Source organism: Pimephales promelas, chromosome 4, assembly GCF_988280905.1.
Source record: "Pimephales promelas chromosome 4, fPimPro1.hap1.1, whole genome shotgun sequence".
Lineage (NCBI taxonomy): Eukaryota > Metazoa > Chordata > Actinopteri > Cypriniformes > Leuciscidae > Pimephales > Pimephales promelas.
Window position 1 is genome coordinate 25,902,584 of NC_142772.1, and position 22,640 is coordinate 25,925,223.

Here is a 22,640-nt window from a genome sequence, read left to right on the forward strand (position 1 = left end):
TGTAAGTGCCATAAAAATAAATGTGACTTGACTCCATTATATATTTAATGGCTGATGTACTGCACATTCAATTTGGCCTCTGCAGAAAAGACCTTGGAAAATCTCAAGTGTGCAATTTATAAGAAAGCAACCTGTTTTCAGAAAGTGAAAGCACTAAAGGACACTGCTGTCATGATGAAATAGTTTTAGACTGGGGAGAAAAAAAAGATGTTTATATCAGATGTTGAAGTTTTGTATTACAAGAAGTTCATATATAAATAAAATATGTAGAACAGTTATCAGATGTAAGATATAAAAAACAGTAAAGCAAGTTGTGTGATTTAGACATAAACGGAAATATCTCATTTTTAATAAGAGAAACAAAGTCATTCTTTAATAAACTCATATTGTGCATATTGGTTTGTCTTTATTTCTGATGTGTTGATGTCCATAAACACACACACACACACACACACAGTGAAGACAAAGCAATAATGCACATGAGTTTATCAAAGAGTGACTTTTTAATATTATTATTGTATGTTTTTAAAACACATTCATTTATTATTTTTATTAATTATATTGTTATTTTATTTTTTAATAATAATTATATATATATATATATATATATATATATATATATATGTGGTCGATGGCCGATGGTCGGCCAAAATTCATTGGTGTGTTTTAAAAAGTGTATTGTGTGTGTTTGTGTGTAGGTGAGTGTGTCTGTTTGCACTCTTGGTGTTTTAGAGTGTCACCCCCTTCATTGTTGAACCCTTTTTTTCTGCATCATGGCCGATTTGTAGATTATACACACAACAATTCTTAGACTTTTTGTGTTTTTGTCAATTTCACATTAATTTCCTATGGTCGTTAATTTTTTGACCGAAGAGCACTTAGTGTGACTTTTTTTTTTTTTTTTTTTTTTTTTTTACGATAACTTAGCCTGCTCGGATCATCTAAATTTTTTATTTTGTGTGTTCAGATACCGCATGCCATAAAATCACCAAGTTTCGTAACATTCCAATGAAGTTTTTGATTGAATCTTTTTTGGTTAGAAATGACCAAAGACCACCTGAAGATCACAAAACTGTTTTACTTTCCCCCTCCACCAACTATATGTTATATGTGGTGTGATATGCAAACATGATGCCACAACACTTAAAACACTTATCATCTGCAAAATCATCTCTAACTTTGTTTCTGTTAATTTCCCAGAAACTGGGTAATAGGAAGTGTAACTGTAAGTCTGAAAGTATCAAAAAGGGAAATCCCAGAATGTCTTAGGCTTAGACTTGTATAAAATGCAGAAATTCTGCTCATTTACTCACATTTGTTCAGCTAAGTGGTTTAAGGTGAAGACCATCAAGAGATTGAACAATGAAGACTGTGGCCGCTCTACTTGTTTTTATCAGTTTGGCTTTTGTTGCTATCGAAGGTAATATTATTTTTGCTTATTTTAATATTTTTCTAACTCAACAATATCTGTAGCTTTGTTGTTTCAGTCTAATCATTTTCATCATTTATTTCTATCAACCTCTATAGGGCAGCGTGCACCTGGAATCCAAAGATGTTTATGTCGGGGTCCTGGGGTAAAGATAGTGAATCCAAAGCTGATAGAGAAAGTGGAAATTCACCCTGCTAGTCCATCTTGTGGACATCTGGAAGTTGTGTAAGTACATTGATATCTATCTTTAGATTAAGATCTACATGGGTGATTTTTAATCATATTGATGAGTACAGCTTTATCTGTATTCACTTAAAATTACTTGACTGTGTCTAAACAGTGTCTTGCTGAAGAATGGTGCAAGGCGAAGATGCTTAAACCCAGAGTCAGTGTTTACCCAGAATATCATTAGGATGATTGCAAATAAGAACAGGTGAGTCTTATCAGTGACATTACAATTGATACTGAAAATTTGAGCTAAACATCTTTCATGTGTTAAAAATGAAAAAAGGATAAAATGATATATATATATATGTGTGTGTGTGTGTGTGTGTTAAATATTATGATATAATGTAGGAATAATGTTCATATATGTTTTTTTCTTTTTAGGAGTGCTCAGTGAAAAGTCTGAAGTGGTTCAACTGCATTTTCATGTGTGAAGGTTGTGGCCAGTGTGGACTTTCATTAAATAGTCATTAAAAAGCTGTATTGATTATTTTTATGTAAGTTATTACATAATGTAAATTATTTTTTACATATTAAGTTATGAGTTTATTTTATATAAAAAAACATGTTATCATATGTTCTTCTGTTTGTGTTTATTGTCAGAGAGAATGTTCAAATAAAATGTTATCAAGGTTTCCTCATTTTTGTCTGAGTTAATGATCTTTGTTAGTGTTTCCTTAACAAATGTTATGCCATTGGTTATACTGGGGGGGTGTCTGAGTCTATGTGAGGTTCATATATGCCCTACATTATGGGGACAAAGATGGCAAAATCTAAAATTCTTGAACTTGTGGGTACATTTTTAATCCCCATGAGGAAAACAGTTTACAAATTATACTACATTGTATAAAAACTATACACGTTTTTTTGAAAATCTAAAAATGCAGAAAGTTTTCTGTGATGGTTGGGGTAGGGCCAGGGGATAGAATATTAATATAGCTAAAATATTAGGGTATAAAAATCATTATGTCTATGGAAAGCCTGTGTGTGTTTAGACTTCAATGGCAAAATGTAAACAGGAGATCAGAGGCTTGTTGCATTAGGTTAGTTAAACACTCAGATTCAAAGTAGGTTTAGAGTTGACAAATCCATATTAATCCAGCCTAGTTATAATCAGGTTCAACAGATTCACAATGCTTGGTATGAACATTCTCTATCAACTTAGGTTTAATCCAGAGATTACGATTAAATTTGAAGTATGTTCACCTGAATGTGTGACATGTGTGGTAAACAGCCAATCACACAGAACGGCGCGCACTATTTTGATTCACTTCTCGCGGGAGAGTTGGTGGATTCACTTCCCTGCTGAAGATTAAAAGGTTAGTTCACTCAAAAATGAAAATTATCCAATAATTTAGGCAAACAACACTGCAAGACGGAAGAGAACCAGGACTGCGGCCTAATACCATGAAGCCGGTTTAGGTGGCTAGCAAGCTATGTTTTAGTTTAGTTTGTGCCAACCCTGGGTTTTAGGTAGGCCTACCATGAAAGTGGTTTAGCTTTTAGCAGTGTTCATCGCCATAGTAACTTACACTCCACAGCTAACCTGGTCCAGGTTATGTTCCAGGTAAGAGGTTGCAAAACAAAACTTTGACCAATCAGCTGTGAGCAGAGTAACACATGTCTGACGCGGTAAAGTCATTCAACCTGTTTTTACTCCAAATTAAAGGTCACCAAAAAGCAAATTATCTTGAAAGACAAGATCATATCTGGCTTTTAGTAATACTTATTTAGAATAATAATAATTTGTATGATTTAGAAATTATTTATGTAATAACAACTTTGACCTTAAAGCCCGGAACACACCAAGCTGACGCCAACGAACTAGCGCTGATGAAAGCCGACGGGATCGTCATGTAAACGACGTTTAAGGGTACCCTAAAACGGCGGATGTTGACGTATGTTGACATCAAAAGACGTCCCAAGACGTCATATAACTGACGTCTTGATCTCCTGTTTACTGACGTAGACGTTTTTTACTGACGTAGTATAATTTGTAAACTGTTTTCCTCATGGGGATTAAAAATGTACCCACAAGTTCAAGAATTTTAGATTTTGCCATCTTTGTCCCCATAATGTAGGGCATATCTGAACCTCACATAGACTCAGACACCCCCCCCCCCCCTCTTTTTTGAGACTGTGTTATAAGCCAGCTTCTCCTATTATGTTCAAATTTCTGCTTTAAAAAGTAAATTAGCACATTCTTTCTTCCCTTGATAATATATTGGAAAATGCATCATTGTCCTGTATGCAAATATGCAAAATAATTGTACCCTATATTGACCTGCATAGTGTGTAATTCAGTTTCTGAATTAACAGAGCCCAATCATTTAGGGATTTTTTTATTTTATTTTATTTAGTAACAGTGAAGACAGAGAGAAAAATAAGATAATTAAAGAAGTGTACTGTATAATAGCACAAAAATGAACATAAAACAATGAAATAAAAAAACTAACTTGGATAAGAATTAAAACATTTTAGTAAATAACTAAACAGGTAGTTGCATAAATTAAGAAGCAAATATTTACACTACTTTATACTTCACTATGCTTATACAGATGTTCTCTATGTTATCAAATGCAGTAAAGGTCAACTAGAGGGGTATCAGGATATTCTTCATTGGTGTAGAATCTAATCCAGATTCACGAGCATCTCTGACTGCTGGACCCTGTAAAGATCAGAAACAGTTCATCATATATTATTTAAGAAATGTTTATATACATTTTAATTAATAATTTCTTAATTTAATAAGTAGCAATATGGTGCTAATTTTTAGTTGAACACAGCAAAACTACAAATACATTTACACTAACATCTTTTCAAGAACCCTCCTGAGTATCTTCTGGGTGAATTTAGACTCTTGGTTCAAGCATTTCCGCTCTCCACTCTTCAAAGTGACACTGGAAATAAAAAAGGAAAGATGAGCTGAATGTGTTCAAGAATGTTAAGATAAAATATCCATGTAAAATCATTGTTTTTGTTCTTACATAACCTCTTGTTTTCCACAAGATGGACTTTGAGGCATGATTTCAAACTTCTCAATGTTTTTCCTTAAAACCACATCCGCTCCTTTGTCAGCACAGAAGCACCTGCCTTTGTGAGTCTTGTTCTGCCCTGGAAGAGAGATTTTTTAGGATTTTTGTAGCTGCAGAACAATATAACAAACTAATATTTAAGAGATACACTTGCAGAATCAATAAGGTCTTAAGGAGAACTCACCGTGTACTTCTGGAGCAAGCAGATAGACCAGAAAAACAATAACTGCAGCAGTCTTCATTGTGTTTAAGGTTTTAATGATTGTCTAAGGCTGTTATTATTCTGAAGAAGATTAGCTGCTTACATCAAAAGATTAGGGGTTTATAGGAAGGGCACAGTTCCCAGTTTCACTTTCACAAGCACAGCAGTTTCGATTTCCCATTTCTTTGAAAAGCTTTGGATACAGTATGTGCTGATCACTTGTCATTTAGTGTCATGATTGGTCTTGGTAACGAAGAAAAGTTTGTTTTATACAATTTTGAAAGCTGATGTGAATTCCTTCAGCCAAATGTAATACATTCCTGCAAATACTAAACCACCCTTGATATTGATTACTGATATTCATTTGTACAAACAAATGTAAACAAAAAATCTAATTTGCCACTAATGTGTTCAAAACCATGTGCACAAATTGTTCAAATGTTTAAAATAATAATAATAAACACTAACATTTTGGATCATGAAATTAACAATACAGTGATGATGAAAATTAGTGACATCACAGCAAAGGAAACTAACTAAACTTCTGTTTTCAGACGAACAGAATCAATAATCAGTTTTCACTTCCCCTGCATCTAAAATAGATTCTTATAGTGTTATTTCACTAACAAATGAAAGTTCTGTCAGTAATTACTCACCAGTAAGGCATTCATTCATCTAATTAACACAAATGAAGATACTTTTGATTAAATCTGAAAGCTGTCTCACTCCTCCAGGCTTCTATTGTAATTGAAAGCTGTGGCCCAGAAAGTTAGTAAAAACATTGTTAAAATAGTCCAACAGTGACTCAACCTAAAGTGAGGAGAAAACAAAAAAACAAAAATAACAACTTTATTCAACTATTCTTCATCTTCTCGTGGATCAGAACGTAGGCTCATTATTGGCCGACGCTGGTCACGAGTGTAATGCAGGCCAATAGTGAGCCTATGCATTCTGACGTAGCAGAGGGGAATTGATAAAGGCCCTCTGAAGCGAAGCAATGTGTTTGTGTAAGAAAAATATCTGTAGAGTTTGAATTAAGAATCATGAATTCATTAATTCTGAACACCATGCATATTCTCGCGAATGGGTTCTAAAGCCCACAACCTATGACTCATCCAATCTACCAATCACAAATGAGGTCATCAGGGGAAGACAAAGAAACTCTTTGCGCACCCAATACCTGTTGGGTGCTATTGATTCGTTCGCCCAAAGAAGGCGTGTGAACTTTTACTTTAAAATATCACGACACTGATCTCTCCTTTTCTTCTTCGTGTCATTCTCTTCTTCGTGTCACTCTTCTATCAGTGTTACCTTCTTGTCTTGCTGTTTGGTCTCTCGCCTTATTTGTCTTTTATTTTATTTTGCATTAAGCTCAGTCTTTTTCTTAGTGCTCAGTTCTCGTCTCGTCTCGTCTCTCGTCATAAACATGGATTACCTGCATTCCAGTTTTCTGTCCGTCTGTTACGTGACAGTTTTGCTTCATTAAAGTATATCCATCTAAATTTAAATGTGTTTAAAGTGACTTGTTGGCTTTAAAGGTTCAGCTGTGGTAGAAATTGTGTTTTTATAAGATATTTTAAGATATTTTTCTTACACAATTGCGCCTTTATTAACCCCCTGGTGGTGTGTGGAGTTTGTTTATGATGGATATGCACTTTTATGGACTTCAAAACAGAAAGAATTCAATACTATAAAGCTTAGAAGAGCTCTGACATTTTTTTAATATAACTCTGATTGTATTTGTCTGAAAGAAGAATGTCATATACACCTAGGGTGTTTTGAGGGTGAGTGAATCATGGGCTAATTTTCATTTTTGTGTGAACTATCCATTTAAGACTGCCAGCAACTTACTGCAATAAACATGGATTACCTGCATTCCAGTTTTCTGTCCGTCTGTTACGTGACAGTTTTGCTTCATTAAAAGTTATATTGAAAGAGATTGCATTGATTTGGTGTATTATCTATCTTTCACTATATTGATATACTTTAATTTGTGCACTAAATAGAGTTAATAAACATTGTGATGTGCTTAAAACAGCTCATAAATCAATCAGTTATCATGTTTGGCATGCCCAAACTTTCAGTGTTTTGGTATAATATTCTGTCTAATATTACTCCCACCAAAACATAATCAACATAAAAATTTCAGTCCATTTCTGCAATATTTACTTCCTCATTTATGTTAATTTCAACTCAGAGTGCAAATTACTGCTTCTGGTGGTGTAGGAGCCACTTCTGAGAAATCACAACTAAAAGGGAGAGGAAGGTGGAAGGAGGGAGGGGGGAAGCTGGAACTGAGGGGAAACCCCTGGTCCTAGAGTATTTAAATGAGCTCTGAATGCCTTCAGTCATAATCTCACTGACCCAGACAGACGCAGTTCATTGAGAACAAGACAATGAAGACTATTGCAGCTTTTATTCTTCTTGCCTGCCTGATTGCTGTAGGAGTGAAAGGTGAGTTTGATCTCTGAGAGTTATAGATCAAAGTCTTTTGGTTATGATGATGTTTTGCAGCTAATAGACTATAATGACATTTCTTTTCCAGGGCAGGACAGGTCTTCAAAGGGCAGGTGCTTTTGTGCAGACAAAGGTGCAAACATGGTTTTAGTGAAGAACATTGAGAAGGTTGAAATCATCCCTCCAAGTCCATCTTGTCACAAACATGAGATTATGTAAGCATAGCCGACATTTGTATGCATTCATTTATTTAAATGTTCATCAACTTTACAAACTCCTGAGCAAGATTCATCTCATCGCTTTTTTCGTTTCACAGTGTCACTTTGAAGAATGGTGCAGGAAAGAAATGCCTGAATCCTGAGTCAAAATTCACTAAAAATGTCATATTAAAGGCTCTTGATAAGAGGTGAGAATATTTGCTTTAAGTTTATTTACTTATCATTTACATATTCAATACAAAGACATCTGGCAGAGGAGGACACATAGCAATTAACTAAATTAATGAATACAAATATAATAAATTAACTTTTTTTCTGATTTTGCAGGAGCCAACAGTCTGTGCCACACAGTACATCTGTCACTGTGACACTGAAGAACATCCTGACATCAACACCATCAGCATCAACATCCTTCAAATGACTCCATAGACTTATGTATTCATACAATGCCTAAAAAAGTTGGGAATCAATTTAGGAAAAAAAAAACGTAAAATATGTAATGCCTAAGCGAATTAATTTATTTTTATGTGAGCACTGCATTGTAAACATCCTTAATGTTTTTTTTTTTCATATTTTCATAAGACCACTGAACAATGTGTCATATGCACAGTCTTGTTTTAATTTGATGTGATTTTATGTTTTAAATTGTTAAATAAAGCTTTTTATCTACAAATTACATCTTCTGACTTCTTTTAGAGTAGTTTTTGCATTCTGAGATTCTAAATAAAAATGCATGATGCTACATTTATGATGAGCAATAGTTCCACAGGAATCACTAAAACTTCACAAAACTCAATAAAGCTTTCAAAAATTGTTTCACAAATACATTTTATGTGAATAGTTTAGACTAAATTGACTGGATTTAATGTTCCTGTTTCAGTTATAAGCTGCTGTTCAATTATGATTTCCCAAAAGCATCATGAGCCTAGTTGATAGTAAAACAATTGCCACCAACGGTCTTTACAATCAATTTAGGCTTACAATGCTTTTGGTAAACCCTTGCTGGTAGAAAGACTTTTATCAGTGCAATCTAATGTAGATTTAATCATATTAAACAAAATTTTGACGTGAATAAATTAAGATAATTTAATAGGGTTTAGAAGGTTTTTGAAGTATAATTTTATAACGTAGGGTTTACAAGGCCACGTACTGTACACAAAGTGATCTGGTAGTGTTTGGACTATGGAAATTGACTGGTGACATGTGACGTCAGGCTTAAAAGGTTCGTTCTTCCAGAAACACTCGGGAGAATAAATACTGTGACAATAAATGCATGTATTGATAGCCATTTATTGATTTTGGTCCAAAAATAACAAAAAATATGACTTTATTCAGCATTGTATTCTCTTCTGGTTCTGTTGTCAAGCAACTGCTAACGTGTTATCTGGTGCGCCCAACCTTCGTTTACAAAACAAAACAATCTTCACAAACATGTCTAAGGATTTCGACACAGAGGAAGACGTGCATTTTTTTTTTGCCCAGCCATATTTATTTGAACTCGAATACACGAACGCACCAGATACACGTCGGCAGCGTCTTACGTCATCAGCATCACTGAACGCGGATTGACAACAGAACCGGAAGACAATACAATGCTGAATAAAGTCGTAGTTTTTGTTATTTTTGGACCAAAATGTACTCCAATGCTTCAAAACGTTCTAAAACGTTTCTATTCAATTCTAAACATTTGCTATTGCTGTAATCTCATGTGAGTGACAGGTTGATCCCACCCTCGAGCCAGTAAACACATCATCGGAGAAGAGAAGAGATGTCGGTGCAAGAGGGAGGGAAGTTAATTTGATTAAAGATTACCAGTTCACATTAATTTAAGAAAAACAATTACATTACGCACGGATAAATCATAAACTTTGGTTGACAGTTCAGTTGATTGTGTGAGAGTCTCACAATCCTATCCACAATTCCAACACTAAAAAACAGGAATACAAGTAATCTATTGAGTTTGAGGAGAACTAACTTCATAACAACACAAAAAATGGACCACATCTTGTTACTTAAAATCTTTTAGTAGTTAATAGAAACTCCATTCAGTTTATTGAATGTATTTACAGTAACTTGTATAATTTTAAAAAATGTCTCTATCATAAAAAGTAATTATACTGTTCATGCATAATCACACTATTTTCACAAATATAAATAGCAGATTAAGTGTCATTTCCAGATTTCACAACAAGACTTTCAGCTTCTCTTTCATTTTCATTTATCAGTATGAATTCAACACAATGTCTATATAAAGAAAAAGGTAGTGAAAACTCTTAATGATGTTCCAGTGAAATGAGAAATTTTGTGTAATGCCCTGATTTTGTTTATGTCTCAAACTGTTTGGTATTTCTACATTTTAACTCTGATTAATCACTTAAATTCATCATTAGAACCTTTTTATTATTCAAATATTTAAAAATGTGAAAACAAAAGTTATTTGCTGTATATAATGCTGAAGGTTTGGTTTATCCTGAAACATATCTGTCTCACCAAGCATGTGTCATTTGAATAACCCATGAGTGCGAATAGAATAGAACTCTTAGAAGAAATGGTTCTATTTAGAAGCAGAAATGGTTCCATCCCCTGCTTCATTTATGGAACTCCAAAATGGTTCTATATAGAGGACCCAGAGGAACCCTTTTTTAAGAGTGTAGAACCGCTGATAGAACCTTTTCTTCTAAGACTGGACACTTTTATTACCATGCTGCACCTGGACTAATGTCATCCTGAGGTCATCATCGGGTGTTTCGGATCTTTCTACAGTCATACACTCGAAATGACCCAGCTGCCTCCTTGGCCAACTTAATGCCCCTTTGTCTACTTCTATCTGCAGAAAGACTGGGCTGCAAATCCTCTGCATCCCCTCAATAGGCTCAGAGCCTCGCGATAGGCTACTTCAGCTCTCTTGTACCAGACAAACAAAACATTTATCGTCAATGTTTTTGCAACTTCAACTTTTCACCATCATGTCTGACAATTATTGTTTACACTGAGGACTTTTCTGAAAGAGGTTGTGAAAATGTTTGACCATCTTCCACAGAAAACACGTTTTGTCCCACATCCCATTTTGTGGTTACTTAATGCCTTTGTAAAATATGCCCAACATCCACAAGCACACCAGCAAAACCAGTGGGTGTTAACCACATTTTGTGATCAAGTGTGATCGAGGGTCAATATTTGAACATTTTAGAAAGCTTTGGAGTGTTAACTACCAGATCACCTGGATTCGGACAGATTTAATCCATAGAAAATGTTGGTTGCTTCTTGCCTACCATGGTGTGTTTTACCTTTATTCTTTTCTTCAATGGGTCGTTAGTCTGCTCCATTATTGTATTTTGCTTCATTAAAAGTTACTGTATGGCAATGTAGATTGTGTTGAAAATATATAGGGTTATTGTGCATTTTCCATCTTTCTCTCAATATAAGAGATTGGGATGTGTTCAAAAACAACCATTAAAAGCCATAAAACTTATAGTCAACCATGTTTGACATGCCCTAACCTTCAGTGTTTTAGCCATAAAACTTATAGTCAACCATGTTTGACATGCCCTAACCTTCAGTGTTTTAGCCATAAAACTTATAGTCAACCATGTTTGACATGCCCTAACCTTCAGTGTTTTGGCCAAATGTTTAATAGAACTCTCACCATGATCATTAACATCAAAATTTCAGTCTAATTAAGCAACACTTCCTCGTTCATGGAAAGCTCAGAGTGCCATAAATCAAAGCTTATTCTTTTTTTCAAGATGGTTTAGGAGGTGCTTCTGAGAAATCACAATATAAAGAGAAAAAGGGGAGGAAGCTGGATAGTGAAAAAAAAAAAACGAGAACAAAAACTGAGGGGAAACCCCTGGTCCTAGAGTATTTAAATGAGCTCTGAATGCCTTCAGTCATAATCTCACTGACCCAGACAGACGCAGTTCATCGAGAACAAGACAATGAAGACTATTGCAGCTTTTGTTCTTCTTGCCTGCCTGATTGCTGTAGGAGTGAAAGGTGAGTTTGATCTCTGAGAGTTATAGATCAAAGTCTTTTGGTTATGATGATGTTTTGCAGCTAATAGACTATAATGACATTTCTTTTCCAGGGCAGGACAGGTCTTCAAAGGGCAGGTGCTTTTGTGGAGACAAAGGTGCAAACATGGTTTTAGTGAAGAACATCGAGAAGGTTGAAATCATCCCTCCAAGTCCATCTTGTCACAAACGTGAGATTATGTAAGCATAGCCGACATTTTTATGCATTATTTATTTAAATGTTCATCAACTTTAAAACTGAGCAAGATTCAGCTCATCGCTTTTGTCGTTTCACAGTGTCACTCTGAAGAATGGTGCAGGAAAGAAATGCCTGAATCCTGAGTCAAACTTCACTAAAAATGTCATATTAAAGGCTCTTGATAAGAGGTGAGAATATCTGCTTTAAGTTTATCTACTTATCATTTACATATTCAATATACAAAGACATAAACTCATCTGGCAGAGGATGACACATAGCAATTAACTAAATTAATTAATACAAATATAATAAGTTACATTTTTTCTGGGTTTTTTTTTTCAGGAGCCAACAGTCTGTGCCACACAGTACATCTGTCACTGTGACACTGAAGAACATCCTGACATCAACACCATCAGCACCAACATCCTTGACTCCACAGACTTCATAGTTGGAGTTCAATTTTAAAAATGAATAGATGTCAAAATATTCAAAACATTTCTTAATGCCTAAGATGATTACTAATTATATATATATATATTAATCTGAGCTGTAGAAAGCTTTTTTTTTAGCTTTCATAACATAGCTTTCATAAGACCACTGAACAATGTGTCATATGTACAGTCTTTCTATAATTTAATGTATGATTTTACTTTCATTGTCCACAAAGGAGAGTTAAATAAAAGTTTTTTATCTAAACTATCTGACTTCTTTTAGAGTCGTTTTTGCATTCTGAGATTCTGAATGCATGATGCTACATTTATGATGAGCAATAGTTCCACAGGAATCACTAAAACTTCACAAAACTCAACAAAGCTTTCAAGATTACAATTGAAAACATTGTTTCACAAATACATCTTAAATGAGACTAAAGTGACAGGACTAACTAATTATGTTCCTGTCTGTTATAATTGACCTGGTTATCATTGACCTGGCTGGTAGAAAGATTTTTACATTCATATGACTCACAAATGAGAACAATAAAAGCAATCAAATCAGCAAGAGAGTAACAGAAGGCTATGTAAGTTATAGTGTGGAAAGTAGGGGAGTGTTAAGGTTTGTGGTAGTGGAAATAGCATGAAGACTAAGGAGGATGATATTACTGTTTTTTTTTTTACAAAAAACTATTTTTTTCGCTCAACATAAACGCACCATACACAAATGATAACTGACCAGGAGGGAGAACACAGGGTTTAAATACACATAGAACAGACTGGGGAAACAAGGCACTGCTGGGGCAAATGAACTGAAAATGACAGGTAAACAGGTGAGGTAACAGTAATGATGCGCGGGAAAATGGAAACAGGACTAAACTAACACAGTCTCATCCCAAGAAGTCATATAACTGACGTCTTGGGACGTCTTTTGACCATACGTCAACATCCGCCTTTTTAGGGTAGCCTACCCTTAAAGGCACACTATGCACTCTCTGGTTTTTTTGTAAAACAGTGACCTCTAGAGCCGCTGTGGTGTACTTGCACTGTCGTAAATAACCGTTATTCCCCTGTTACTGCATATCTACTGAACTACTGTCAAGTGCTAGACTGCTTTTTAATAATAAAGTTGCCTATCGCGTTTGCTGGCTTATAGCGTTTTTACATGATTTCTGCAAAATCAGAAGTAAATAGCCTATAGTGTATAGTTAATTTCAAACTAATTTCATTCATGTTTTTTGATTGTAATGTTAAAATTACAAAATGTCAGATGACATCAATCAAGTTAAATGTACGTCGCATTATTTCATAACATTGGACGTTATGATTTAGACATGATTACAATTTATCATAATAGCAAATTGTGTTCAATTATTTACAACCTCTAGGCTTATATATGTCCTAATAATTATGTGAGATATTGACTATGTCCTCATGGTAATCGCAAGAATCAACATCAACAGCGTCAAGATTTGATTGATTCATAATCAACACAATTTGAAGTTACAGTCGGGAAGTGTACTGTTAGTCAGATAAACTTGATAGCCTATAACAGTAACTTACACACGTCATAAGAAATCCGAACCAGACACAGGACTAAAGATACGTGATAAATACACATCACAACACCTGCGTTCAGCTGGCAAACTAGCTCTTGTGGCAAGCTCGGCAATAAAACATAACGGAAAAAACAACAAGACTAAGAGAAACGACTGTTTTTAGGAAGTCTGCTTAAAGCTCTGGTAATCGAAAGCTATAGACATGTGAGAATTATTGAACTGGTCTTATTATCAACAACGGATGAATGAACAGCACCGTAAAAAATTACATACCACAAGCCAGTGCAGCAACATACAATATAGAAACAACTAGTATACAAATACAAACAAGTTTATAAATAAGAGATTTACTTAAGTCCATCAACAAGATCGCCAGGTCAGCATCGCAGTTACAATCCAGTGCAGCTTTTAAGCTCGCGCCAACGAGTGAAAGCCCGACCGAGTGGACTCTTGTCCGGTTTCTAGCACGGTCCGATTCTGTTTCCCTGTTTCCTGTAGCTTCATACAGTATGATGTTGTTGATGCGTGTGACGTCGTTGCCGTAAACCATTTCGTGATTCTCACGCGCTGTGTCAGGGGCGCCACTCTCAAACTTGCATGGCTGGTTTTTCCGGCGGCGTCCCCCCCAAGCTTTCCTACCAGGATGATTCGCCCTACTATGACTTTGTTAACCACCAAAACGACTTTGAAGCTGTTATATTAAGGTACAGATCTTGCATAGAGTGCCTTTAAACGTCGGTTACATGACGATCCCGGGCCGTCATACAACTAAAGCTTTACCTTTAACGTCGGTTATGACGGGGTAGGTTTAGGGGTAGGTTTAGGTCTGGGGTAGGGTTAGGATCCGGGACCAGCGGTGAAGGCTTGGCAGGGCTGGCGAAGTGCCCAATGGTGAATGGAGACCCATACCACAACACGCACTCGACGAAAGCCTCAAAGTTCTCCCGAGGCCCATCTCTCAACCTCTGCCGGGTGAATTCTGTGAGAGCTCAGCTTAAAAAAAAGCAAAGTCATGCCATCTAGATACTGATTTTGATCAGGGAAATACGTGTAAAATGGTTTCTGTCCAAATTAATTATTATCATTAAAGGGTTTAAATCTCCCTTTACGGCTCCTCGTGCAGGGGGGAGTGGGCAGCCTCACCTTCAGCAGTCGTCGGAAAACGAGTTCCCACCGGGCTGCAGAGGATTTTGGGGAAAAGGGATTGTCAGAATACTAGTCTGCCTTGTTTGATATCGTCATGCCCACATTTGGTTGTCCTTATTGGTGGGGTTCAGGTGCCTTGTCTGTTAGATACTGGCTTTATGGCCTTCGTTCGTGCCAGTGGTTGCAGTTGCAGGCCTTATATTGGATATGTAGAATTGGATGTAGAACTCTGTGGCAGGTTAGAGTCAAACTGTGAGGTGCTTGTGGTCAGGGATCCTCCTGTCCGGCAGGGTTATTGCCGGATACCACCCTCAGAGTATGAGGTAGTGAAGGCCCACATTGATACACTGTTGATACTTATTGTTTTGGGAGCTGATGTTCCAGATATGGTAAGGGCCCAGGGGCGTGACATTTCCGTCACACGCGTAAGGTATTGCTTAACAATTATCAGTAACCACAGAAACAAAAAAGGATCAGGACCAGAACGAACCAAACCAAAACTCAAAGAAACTAACATACTCCGGACAATAACATAGAGTTTAAATTCAAATCAAGTAGAGCCAACATTATGTGTGCTTCAGTAAGTCCACTGGTTCTCAACTCCAGTCCTTGGGACCCACTACTCTGCATATTGTGAATGTCTCGCTTATTTAACACAGCTGATTCAGATCCTCAGCTCGTTAGGATAGACTCTATGAACTGAACTGAGTGTGTCAGATAAAAGAGGCATTCAAAATGTGCAGAGCAGTGGGTCCCGAGGACTGGAGTTGGTCAACGTAAAATAAGGGCACTTCTCTAAATAATGACAAAACGTTAAAAAAACAACGATTTAAAATGATTAAAAGAAAACTTTTTATTTGACATTATTGCAAAGTGCACAGTTTTTAAGGTGTGTTAAACAGTCATCGTTTTGATACTCTTTTTTTAAGGATAATTTTTACTTGTAGCAACAGTAAACTACAGTCAGAAACGAACAAACTACTAGTCAGAAACCTTTTGACCGTGTGATTCGTTTGTGATTCATTCAGCAGTTCTCTACTGACCCCATAACTTACTGTATTCTCATCTAAGCAAACAAATCTTATGTACATTAATTATAGTAGGCTATTGATACAAGAAATTATCTAATTCCTTCCTCATTCTTGGAAAGGTCAACTCTATTAGATTTGATGAGAGAAAGTGTTTCTGAGAAATCAGACCAGTTCAGAGGCTGGACTATAAAAACAAAAACTGAAAAATTCTCAGGGGGAACCCCCTTTTAAGAGCCTATAAACACAGTGGATGAACTCAATCATCCATAACTTCATTAATTAGCCATTTGGAAGGTGAAGACAGATGATCAGTACTATGAAAACTTTTACAGCTATGATTGTTCTTGGCTGCCTGCTTGCAGAGGTGAAAAGTGAGTTTTATCTCTGAACTTTTTTCTGTAGATTTAGGAAATTCAAAGTTTTTAATATTCTGCATTTATGTTGTGAAACTATCCTTGTATCGCATGGTAGTTTATGATATGCATTGATTTTTTTCTCTTTCAGGCCAGGCTAGTGCTCCAAAGGGCAGGTGTTTTTGTGCTGACAAAGGTGTAAACATGGTTTCTCCAAAACTGATTGAGAAGGTTGAAATCATACCACCAAGTCCCTCTTGCAAAAACCACGAAATTGTGTAAGTAAATCAATACAAATCCAAATCTCTCAATATTGTACACTGCTGTTTAAATATGTTGACTGACATAATCATGCAGCAAATTGTCTTGTGTTTTTGCAGTGTTACTTTAAAAAATGGTAAAGAGCAGAAATGCTTAAAACCCGAATCTAAATTCACTCAAAAATACATCATGAGGGCTCTTAAAAAGAGGTTAGCATGTTCCGTTGAATACCTTTTCAATATATTTTGTGTTACCGCATGTCCACAAGACACAAACACCTCAAACTTGCAGAGTGAGAAATATAGAAAGAGATAAGCCCGGAAGACTCACTATTGATTGATTGTCTCTGATTATATTTTCAGGAGCCTGCAGAAGGAAGTTTGAAATATGAATCCAGATGAGCTATTGCTAAGGGAAGTTCACATGATATTAACACCAACCAACATCCTTATGACAAGAGTTGAACTGAAAATATTTAGATTACTTTTTTAGAATTCTTAATGCACGTTAATGTTTCATAATGCTCATCATTTTTTAGCTGATAAACATCATCATTAATCACGGTCGTATTTTAAAATAGTAATGCAAAACTTGATTACAGCTTCTATGACATTTCAGTATTTTTATGATCATTCTAATATGTGAAATAAACAAAATAATCAAAGCATTAAACAATCATTGTTATGAAATTAGCCTGTTTGTAAGATTTGTTTTACATCTAAATGTGAACATTTCATTTTGAACCTCATTTCAAGTTGCACATTAAGTCGAAATAATAAGTCTACATTCAGAACTCAATATTTATAAATAGAAAAGAAATGGAAAGCAAAGATGAACAATTCAACTACCGACTGAACATCCAACACTGTCAGAAATAGGGGTACAGTAGGAGTCATTTTCTGTCCCCCAAGGTACAATCTACACTAACATACCCCATATTGGACCTCAAGGTAGGCCTACATATTTGAGGGTCATAAAAGGCTACTTTATGTTCCCAAGCATTATATGTAAAGTTTTACAGTAGGCCTACTGTACTGAGGCGCCAGAACTGCAGCTGATTTAATGTGTGCTGTTGCACAATATTACCATATTTTAGTTTACCTTCTTATGTTTCCACAAAAATGTTAGTGAGTAAATCTACTGAAATTGCCAACAGTGGAGTGTGATGTAGACGTAGGTGTTAAATGTATTGCACCCTTATACATTGTATTACGGTACCCGACTACCCGTATTGTTCTATTTGAAGGTACACGGTTATGTACGTGATGACGTTACGTTTTTTTTTTTACGTCTCATGCTTCTGAATTGAGAAAAACATGTGAACTGATCGTTGATGTTCAAGTGATGCTTGCTAATAAAATCCTGCAAGAGGATAAACAGCACTTAACGCTTCGTTTGTTTTTTTCCTGAACAAGAGTGAGGGTGAATGCGCACTCGGATGCTCAACAGGTTATGGGCCCAGGAACGGAAACAAATGAGCGTGAGTAAAGACAGACGCGACGTATTACGCGTTCTATGAAGCTAAAGAAGCAGCTAAATAAAGTGTCCTAGGAAGAAAAATCGGAGGGAAAATGGCAAACAGAGCGGTAGGAATCCTAGCAAATCAATCTTTGTTTGATGGATCCGAAGATAAATATGATCTTTGGGAAACGAGATTCTTAAGTTGTTTACACACTCTAAAGTTAAAAGAGACCATTTTGCATGAGCCCACTGGTGCTGACGCGGAACAGCTAGCCGAAGACAGACGGAAGAATGCTGATTGTTATGCTGAACTTGTAAGACTGATAGATGATAAAAGCCTATCACTGATAAGACATGAAGCTGCTGACGATGGCAGGAAAGCCCTTAAAATACTGAAAGAGCATTATTCGGGGAAAAGCAAGCCACGGATAATAAATATGTACACATCGTTAACTCAACTGCACATGGCGGACAACGAGAGTGTTACTGACTACTTGATAAGAGCAGAAAACATCATCACAGCACTGAGAGATGCAGGAGAAGCCATGAGTGATGGATTAACCATAGCAATGATTCTCCGTGGATTACCAGATATTTTCAAACCGCTAGCCGTCCACATAACACAGAATGAGGACGACGTTACGTTCACAGATTTTAAGAGAAGACTGCGAATCTACGAAGAGGCGGAGAAAATGAAAGGAATTGAATCCACAGATAATGTGATGAAGACACAGACGAGACAAGGAAAAGCTCCACTCAGGTACCACACAAAAGAAAGAAAAGAGGAAGACACTAATGTGACGTGTTACAAATGTGGAATAAAGGGACACAGAGCGAGAAAGTGTTACAAGAGAGTGTGGTGCAGTCATTGTAAAAATAGTACACACGCGGAGTTCCTGTGCAAGAAAAAGGGTAACCAAGATGGCGTCAGAAAGGTGACAGACGAATATGTTAATGACCAAGATCATCTCTTCAAAGCTGAACACTCAGAATATGAAAAACCACAGAACAAAGTGAAGATGAAAGGCATCATGGTAGACGCAGGAGCGACGTCACACATTGTGAGCGACATCACAAAATTCAGAAGTTTTGATAGCTCATTTCAACCAGAGACTCATTCAGTAGAATTAGCCGACGGTACGAAGTGCAGTGGAATGGCGCAACAAAGAGGAACTGCAGTGATTTATCTCATAGATGATGCTGGAAAGCAGCACACTGCACAGCTACGGGACGCACTATACATGCCTTCATACCCACATGACATTTTCTCGGTAGCTAGAGCAACAAATGGGAGAGCAACAGTCATTTTCAAAAAGGGAGACAGCCACTTGATTACCAAAGACGGAAGCAGGTTTGATATACATGAAAGTGGAAACTTGTACTATTTACCAACACTAGAAGAGGGCGTTGACCAGTGCAAAGTGTGTCATGATTTACAAACCTGGCATGAAATTTTGGGACATTGTAATCATGAAGATGTATTAAAGCTACAAGGTGTGGTAAGAGGCATGGAGATAAAAGGAAACAAAATGAGACCAGAACAGTTATGTGAAGTGTGTACAAAAGGAAAATTCACGCAGACCAGAAACCGGGAGCCAGACAGAAAAGCAAAGAAACCTCTGGAACTGATTCACACGGATCTGGCCGGCCCCATGCCAACACCGAGCAAAGAAGGACACAGATATGTACAGTCGTTTACAGATGACTATTCAGGTACAATGTTCGTGTACTTCCTGAAAACTAAAGGTGACACAATACAAGCTACTGAGAAGTTTTTAGCTGACATTGCACCTTTTGGAGAAACCAAGTGTATCCGTTCAGATAACGGCACTGAATTCATGAGTCGAGATTTCCAATCGCTGTTGACAAGGAGTAAGATCAGACATGAAACATCTGCACCTTATTCGCCACATCAGAATGGCACAGCGGAGAGAGGATGGAGAACACTTTTTGATATGAGCAGATGCTTACTGATAGAGAGCGAATTGCCAGATGAGTTGTGGAACTACGCAATGCAAACATCAGCCTATGTGAGAAATAGGTGTTACAGCAGACGTACAAAGAAAACACCATATGAGTTATTCACAGGGAAAAAGCCAGATGTTTCGAAAATGCAGAAATTTGGATCAATATGTTTTGCTTACAAACAAGAGAAGAGCAAACTGGACTCAAGATGCGAACAAGGTGTTTTTATAGGCTACGACAAGAACAGCCCCGCCTATCTTGTATACTACCCTAACACCGCAAAAGTTCAAAAACACAGATTGGTGAAGTTCACAACACAGACAACCAGTGAAAGAGAAAAACAAACATCTGAGACACACACAAGGTATGAAAACTTGGTTTCAAATACCTTCAGCAGTGAAATCAGTGCCGCCGATAATGTGGAGGATGAACCAGATCATGGTGGTCAAAGTGATGTTTCAGAGACTTTACCCGAACAGGATGCTCCCAATCAGTCAGGTAGAGCAACAGAATCCGAGACCAGAAAGAATCCCCCAAGAACCAAGAAGAAGCCAGCTTACCTTCAAGATTTTGAAACGGAGGATGCTGAAGACAAATTGCAAACATGCATAGATTTTTGCTACAGGGCAGTATGTGATATACCTCAAACCTACCAGGATGCCGTAACATCAACAAAATCCAAGCAATGGAAGGATGCTATGGACAAAGAAATGCGATCATTGAAAGAGAACAAGACCTTCACACTCACCAAACTACCACCAGGAAAACAACCAGTCGGAGGAAGATGGGTCTACGCACTTAAGAGAGACATTGACGGATCTGAAAAGTACAAGGCAAGATTTGTGGCGAAAGGATACAGTCAGAAACAAGGGACTGACTATGATGAGACATTCTCACCAACAGCTGACATGACAAGTGTGAGAATAGTTTTGCAGAAAGCAGCACAAGAAAACCTAATCCTGCACCAAATGGATGTCGAGACAGCTTACTTGCATGCCCCTATAGATCATGAAATCTATATGGAACAACCTGAGGGTTATGAGCAAAAATCTGAAAAAGATGGAAAATTAGTATGCATGCTAAAGAAATCTCTCTATGGCCTCAAGCAATCTGGTAGGAACTGGAACGCTTTGTTGCATATATGTTTGACTGAGAACGGTTTCACACAGAACCCAGCTGACAATTGCGTGTACACTAAAGAAAAGACAGATGAGAAAGTAATCCTGATAGTATGGGTGGATGATTTAATCCTAGCTGCTAACAGTGAAAGTGTTCTGGAAAGTGTAAAAGAAATGCTCACAAAAAGGTTCAAAATGAAAGACATGGGAAGGTTGAGACACTTCCTGGGAATAGATTTTGAACAAGCAGAGGGTCTAGTTAAAATGTCACAGGAAAGATATGTGAGAAGAATACTAGATCGTTTCAACATGCAGAACTGTAAACCAAGGGAAACCCCATGTGAACCAAAACTTGATTTTACAGAAAATGCAGAAAAAATGAAGGAGCCAAAGATGTTCAGGGAGGCAGTAGGAAGTTTGATATACTTGTCCACCTGTACTAGACCAGACCTGAGTTTTGTTGTCAGTAAATTGTCTCAGTATTTTGCTGAACCATCAGAACAGCACTGGAACACAGTTAAACATGTGTTCAGGTACCTTAAAGGTACAGCAGAACAGAAACTATGCTTCAGGAGAAATGACACAGAGAGTCTAGGTCTGAGGGTGTATAGCAAGGTTATTATAGTTTTGCATTTTTCATTAGTTTTTATTTTTATTTCGTTTTGAATTTTTGTTTTCAAATTCAGTTTAGTTTTAATTAGTTTTAAAAGTGGGTTTACTAGTTTAGTTTAGTTTCTATTTTTTGAAAATGCTTAGTTTTAGTTTAGTTTTTATTAGTTTTAGTGTTAGTTTTAGTCTTTTTTTGTAATTTGGGTTATTTGTCAGGGGCAAGGTTGAAAAAGGTCAGAAAAAGAATTGTGTAATAATAACTCAACAAAAACATACATTTTTAGAAATATCTATTCAACATTAAAACCAAATGTAGCCTACAATGTGAAATTCCTTTACTGTACCAACAATCTACATATTTTCTATATAAAAATCCCACAGCTTTACAATTTCGGTTACACTTTATTTCGATCACTTTAGACATTCTACTAATTATAAGTAACTGTTCAACTTCATTTTAAGCAACTCTCATTAGAGTATTAGTATATTATAGTAGACTGTCAGTAGACTGTTAGATTATGGTTATTGTTAGGATTTGGGTTAGGAGAATAAGTTTACTTGTAGTAGACAAGTTACTTATAGTCAGTTGAATGTCTAAAGTGGACTATCGAAATAAAGTGTTACCGAGTAGAATAATGACATAACATTATTTAATATTTGAATCACAGCTTATAGAGTTTTGACATCGACAACCCAGCAGCATTTTACCTCAAAATTGCGACTAAGTCAGTTAACTTTTTCTAACGAAGGCTCAATCATTTCTTGGGTCGACATTAACACACTGACAGAATTGTATTAAGAATTTATAAAAATTGCGACTAAGTCAGTTAACTTTTTCTAACGAAGGCTCAATCGCTTCTCGGGTCGACATTAACACACTGACAGAATTGTATTAAGAATTTATAATATTTGTACACCACCTTTTAAT

The 22,640-nt window shown here is 36.5% G+C and overlaps 5 protein-coding genes across 7 annotated transcripts; 4 read left to right on the forward strand and 1 right to left on the reverse strand.

Annotated features, from left to right (window-relative positions):
* Nucleotides 1–1,302: 1,302 nt before the first annotated feature.
* cxcl11.1 (C-X-C motif chemokine ligand 11, tandem duplicate 1) lies at nucleotides 1,303–2,295 on the forward strand. Of its 2 annotated transcripts, XM_039649972.2 has the most exons (4): nucleotides 1,303–1,420; nucleotides 1,528–1,654; nucleotides 1,770–1,862; nucleotides 2,039–2,295. In XM_039649972.2, the coding sequence occupies exons 1-4, from the start codon at nucleotides 1,363–1,365 to the stop codon at nucleotides 2,049–2,051; spliced, it is 291 nt and encodes a 96-aa protein (XP_039505906.1). In that variant the 5' UTR covers nucleotides 1,303–1,362; the 3' UTR covers nucleotides 2,052–2,295. The 2 variants fall into 2 exon arrangements, with proteins under 2 accessions (XP_039505906.1, XP_088986292.1); XM_089130166.1 differs by lacking the exon at nucleotides 2,039–2,295 and having other exon boundaries at nucleotides 1,770–1,867.
* Nucleotides 2,296–3,996: 1,701 nt separating this feature from the next.
* Nucleotides 3,997–5,011, reverse strand: LOC120461715 (C-X-C motif chemokine 11-6). The gene is made up of 4 exons (XM_039649970.2): nucleotides 4,874–5,011; nucleotides 4,642–4,768; nucleotides 4,468–4,554; nucleotides 3,997–4,322 (listed from the first exon to the last, which is right to left on the reverse strand). Exons 1-4 carry the CDS (start codon nucleotides 4,929–4,931, stop codon nucleotides 4,286–4,288), a joined length of 309 nt encoding a protein of 102 aa, XP_039505904.2. The 5' UTR covers nucleotides 4,932–5,011; the 3' UTR covers nucleotides 3,997–4,285.
* Nucleotides 5,012–7,227: 2,216 nt separating this feature from the next.
* LOC120461713 (C-X-C motif chemokine 11-6) lies at nucleotides 7,228–8,059 on the forward strand. The gene is made up of 4 exons (XM_039649968.2): nucleotides 7,228–7,345; nucleotides 7,437–7,563; nucleotides 7,665–7,754; nucleotides 7,894–8,059. Exons 1-4 carry the CDS (start codon nucleotides 7,288–7,290, stop codon nucleotides 7,985–7,987), a joined length of 369 nt encoding a protein of 122 aa, XP_039505902.2. The 5' UTR covers nucleotides 7,228–7,287; the 3' UTR covers nucleotides 7,988–8,059.
* A 3,393-nt stretch (nucleotides 8,060–11,452) lies between these two features.
* Nucleotides 11,453–12,477, forward strand: LOC120461712 (C-X-C motif chemokine 11-6). 2 transcript variants are annotated; one of them, XM_039649967.2, is made up of 4 exons: nucleotides 11,453–11,562; nucleotides 11,654–11,780; nucleotides 11,877–11,966; nucleotides 12,121–12,477. In XM_039649967.2, the coding sequence occupies exons 1-4, from the start codon at nucleotides 11,505–11,507 to the stop codon at nucleotides 12,224–12,226; spliced, it is 381 nt and encodes a 126-aa protein (XP_039505901.2). In that variant the 5' UTR covers nucleotides 11,453–11,504; the 3' UTR covers nucleotides 12,227–12,477. The 2 variants fall into 2 exon arrangements, with proteins under 2 accessions (XP_039505901.2, XP_088985860.1); XM_089129734.1 differs by lacking the exon at nucleotides 12,121–12,477 and having other exon boundaries at nucleotides 11,877–11,970.
* A 3,694-nt stretch (nucleotides 12,478–16,171) lies between these two features.
* Nucleotides 16,172–17,248, forward strand: LOC120461716 (C-X-C motif chemokine 11-6). The gene is made up of 4 exons (XM_039649971.2): nucleotides 16,172–16,316; nucleotides 16,450–16,576; nucleotides 16,679–16,768; nucleotides 16,922–17,248. The coding sequence occupies exons 1-4, from the start codon at nucleotides 16,250–16,252 to the stop codon at nucleotides 16,941–16,943; spliced, it is 306 nt and encodes a 101-aa protein (XP_039505905.1). The 5' UTR covers nucleotides 16,172–16,249; the 3' UTR covers nucleotides 16,944–17,248.
* Nucleotides 17,249–22,640: the final 5,392 nt, after the last annotated feature.

Coding starts and splice junctions, on each gene's coding strand:
- cxcl11.1 (XM_039649972.2), top strand. CDS start 1,363: ATGAAGACTGTGGCCGCTCTACTTGTTTTTATCAGTTTGGCTTTTGTT. Junction 1,421..1,527: donor GGCTTTTGTTGCTATCGAAG/GTAATATTATTT, acceptor CAACCTCTATAG/GGCAGCGTGCACCTGGAATC. Junction 1,655..1,769: donor TGTGGACATCTGGAAGTTGT/GTAAGTACATTG, acceptor GTGTCTAAACAG/TGTCTTGCTGAAGAATGGTG.
- LOC120461715 (XM_039649970.2), bottom strand. CDS start 4,931: ATGAAGACTGCTGCAGTTATTGTTTTTCTGGTCTATCTGCTTGCTCCA. Junction 4,555..4,641: donor TGTGGAAAACAAGAGGTTAT/GTAAGAACAAAA, acceptor TTTTATTTCCAG/TGTCACTTTGAAGAGTGGAG. Junction 4,323..4,467: donor AGGAGGGTTCTTGAAAAGAT/GTTAGTGTAAAT, acceptor TGATCTTTACAG/GGTCCAGCAGTCAGAGATGC.
- LOC120461713 (XM_039649968.2), top strand. CDS start 7,288: ATGAAGACTATTGCAGCTTTTATTCTTCTTGCCTGCCTGATTGCTGTA. Junction 7,346..7,436: donor GATTGCTGTAGGAGTGAAAG/GTGAGTTTGATC, acceptor TTTCTTTTCCAG/GGCAGGACAGGTCTTCAAAG. Junction 7,564..7,664: donor TGTCACAAACATGAGATTAT/GTAAGCATAGCC, acceptor TTCGTTTCACAG/TGTCACTTTGAAGAATGGTG.
- LOC120461712 (XM_039649967.2), top strand. CDS start 11,505: ATGAAGACTATTGCAGCTTTTGTTCTTCTTGCCTGCCTGATTGCTGTA. Junction 11,563..11,653: donor GATTGCTGTAGGAGTGAAAG/GTGAGTTTGATC, acceptor TTTCTTTTCCAG/GGCAGGACAGGTCTTCAAAG. Junction 11,781..11,876: donor TGTCACAAACGTGAGATTAT/GTAAGCATAGCC, acceptor GTCGTTTCACAG/TGTCACTCTGAAGAATGGTG.
- LOC120461716 (XM_039649971.2), top strand. CDS start 16,250: ATGATCAGTACTATGAAAACTTTTACAGCTATGATTGTTCTTGGCTGC. Junction 16,317..16,449: donor CCTGCTTGCAGAGGTGAAAA/GTGAGTTTTATC, acceptor TTTCTCTTTCAG/GCCAGGCTAGTGCTCCAAAG. Junction 16,577..16,678: donor TGCAAAAACCACGAAATTGT/GTAAGTAAATCA, acceptor GTGTTTTTGCAG/TGTTACTTTAAAAAATGGTA.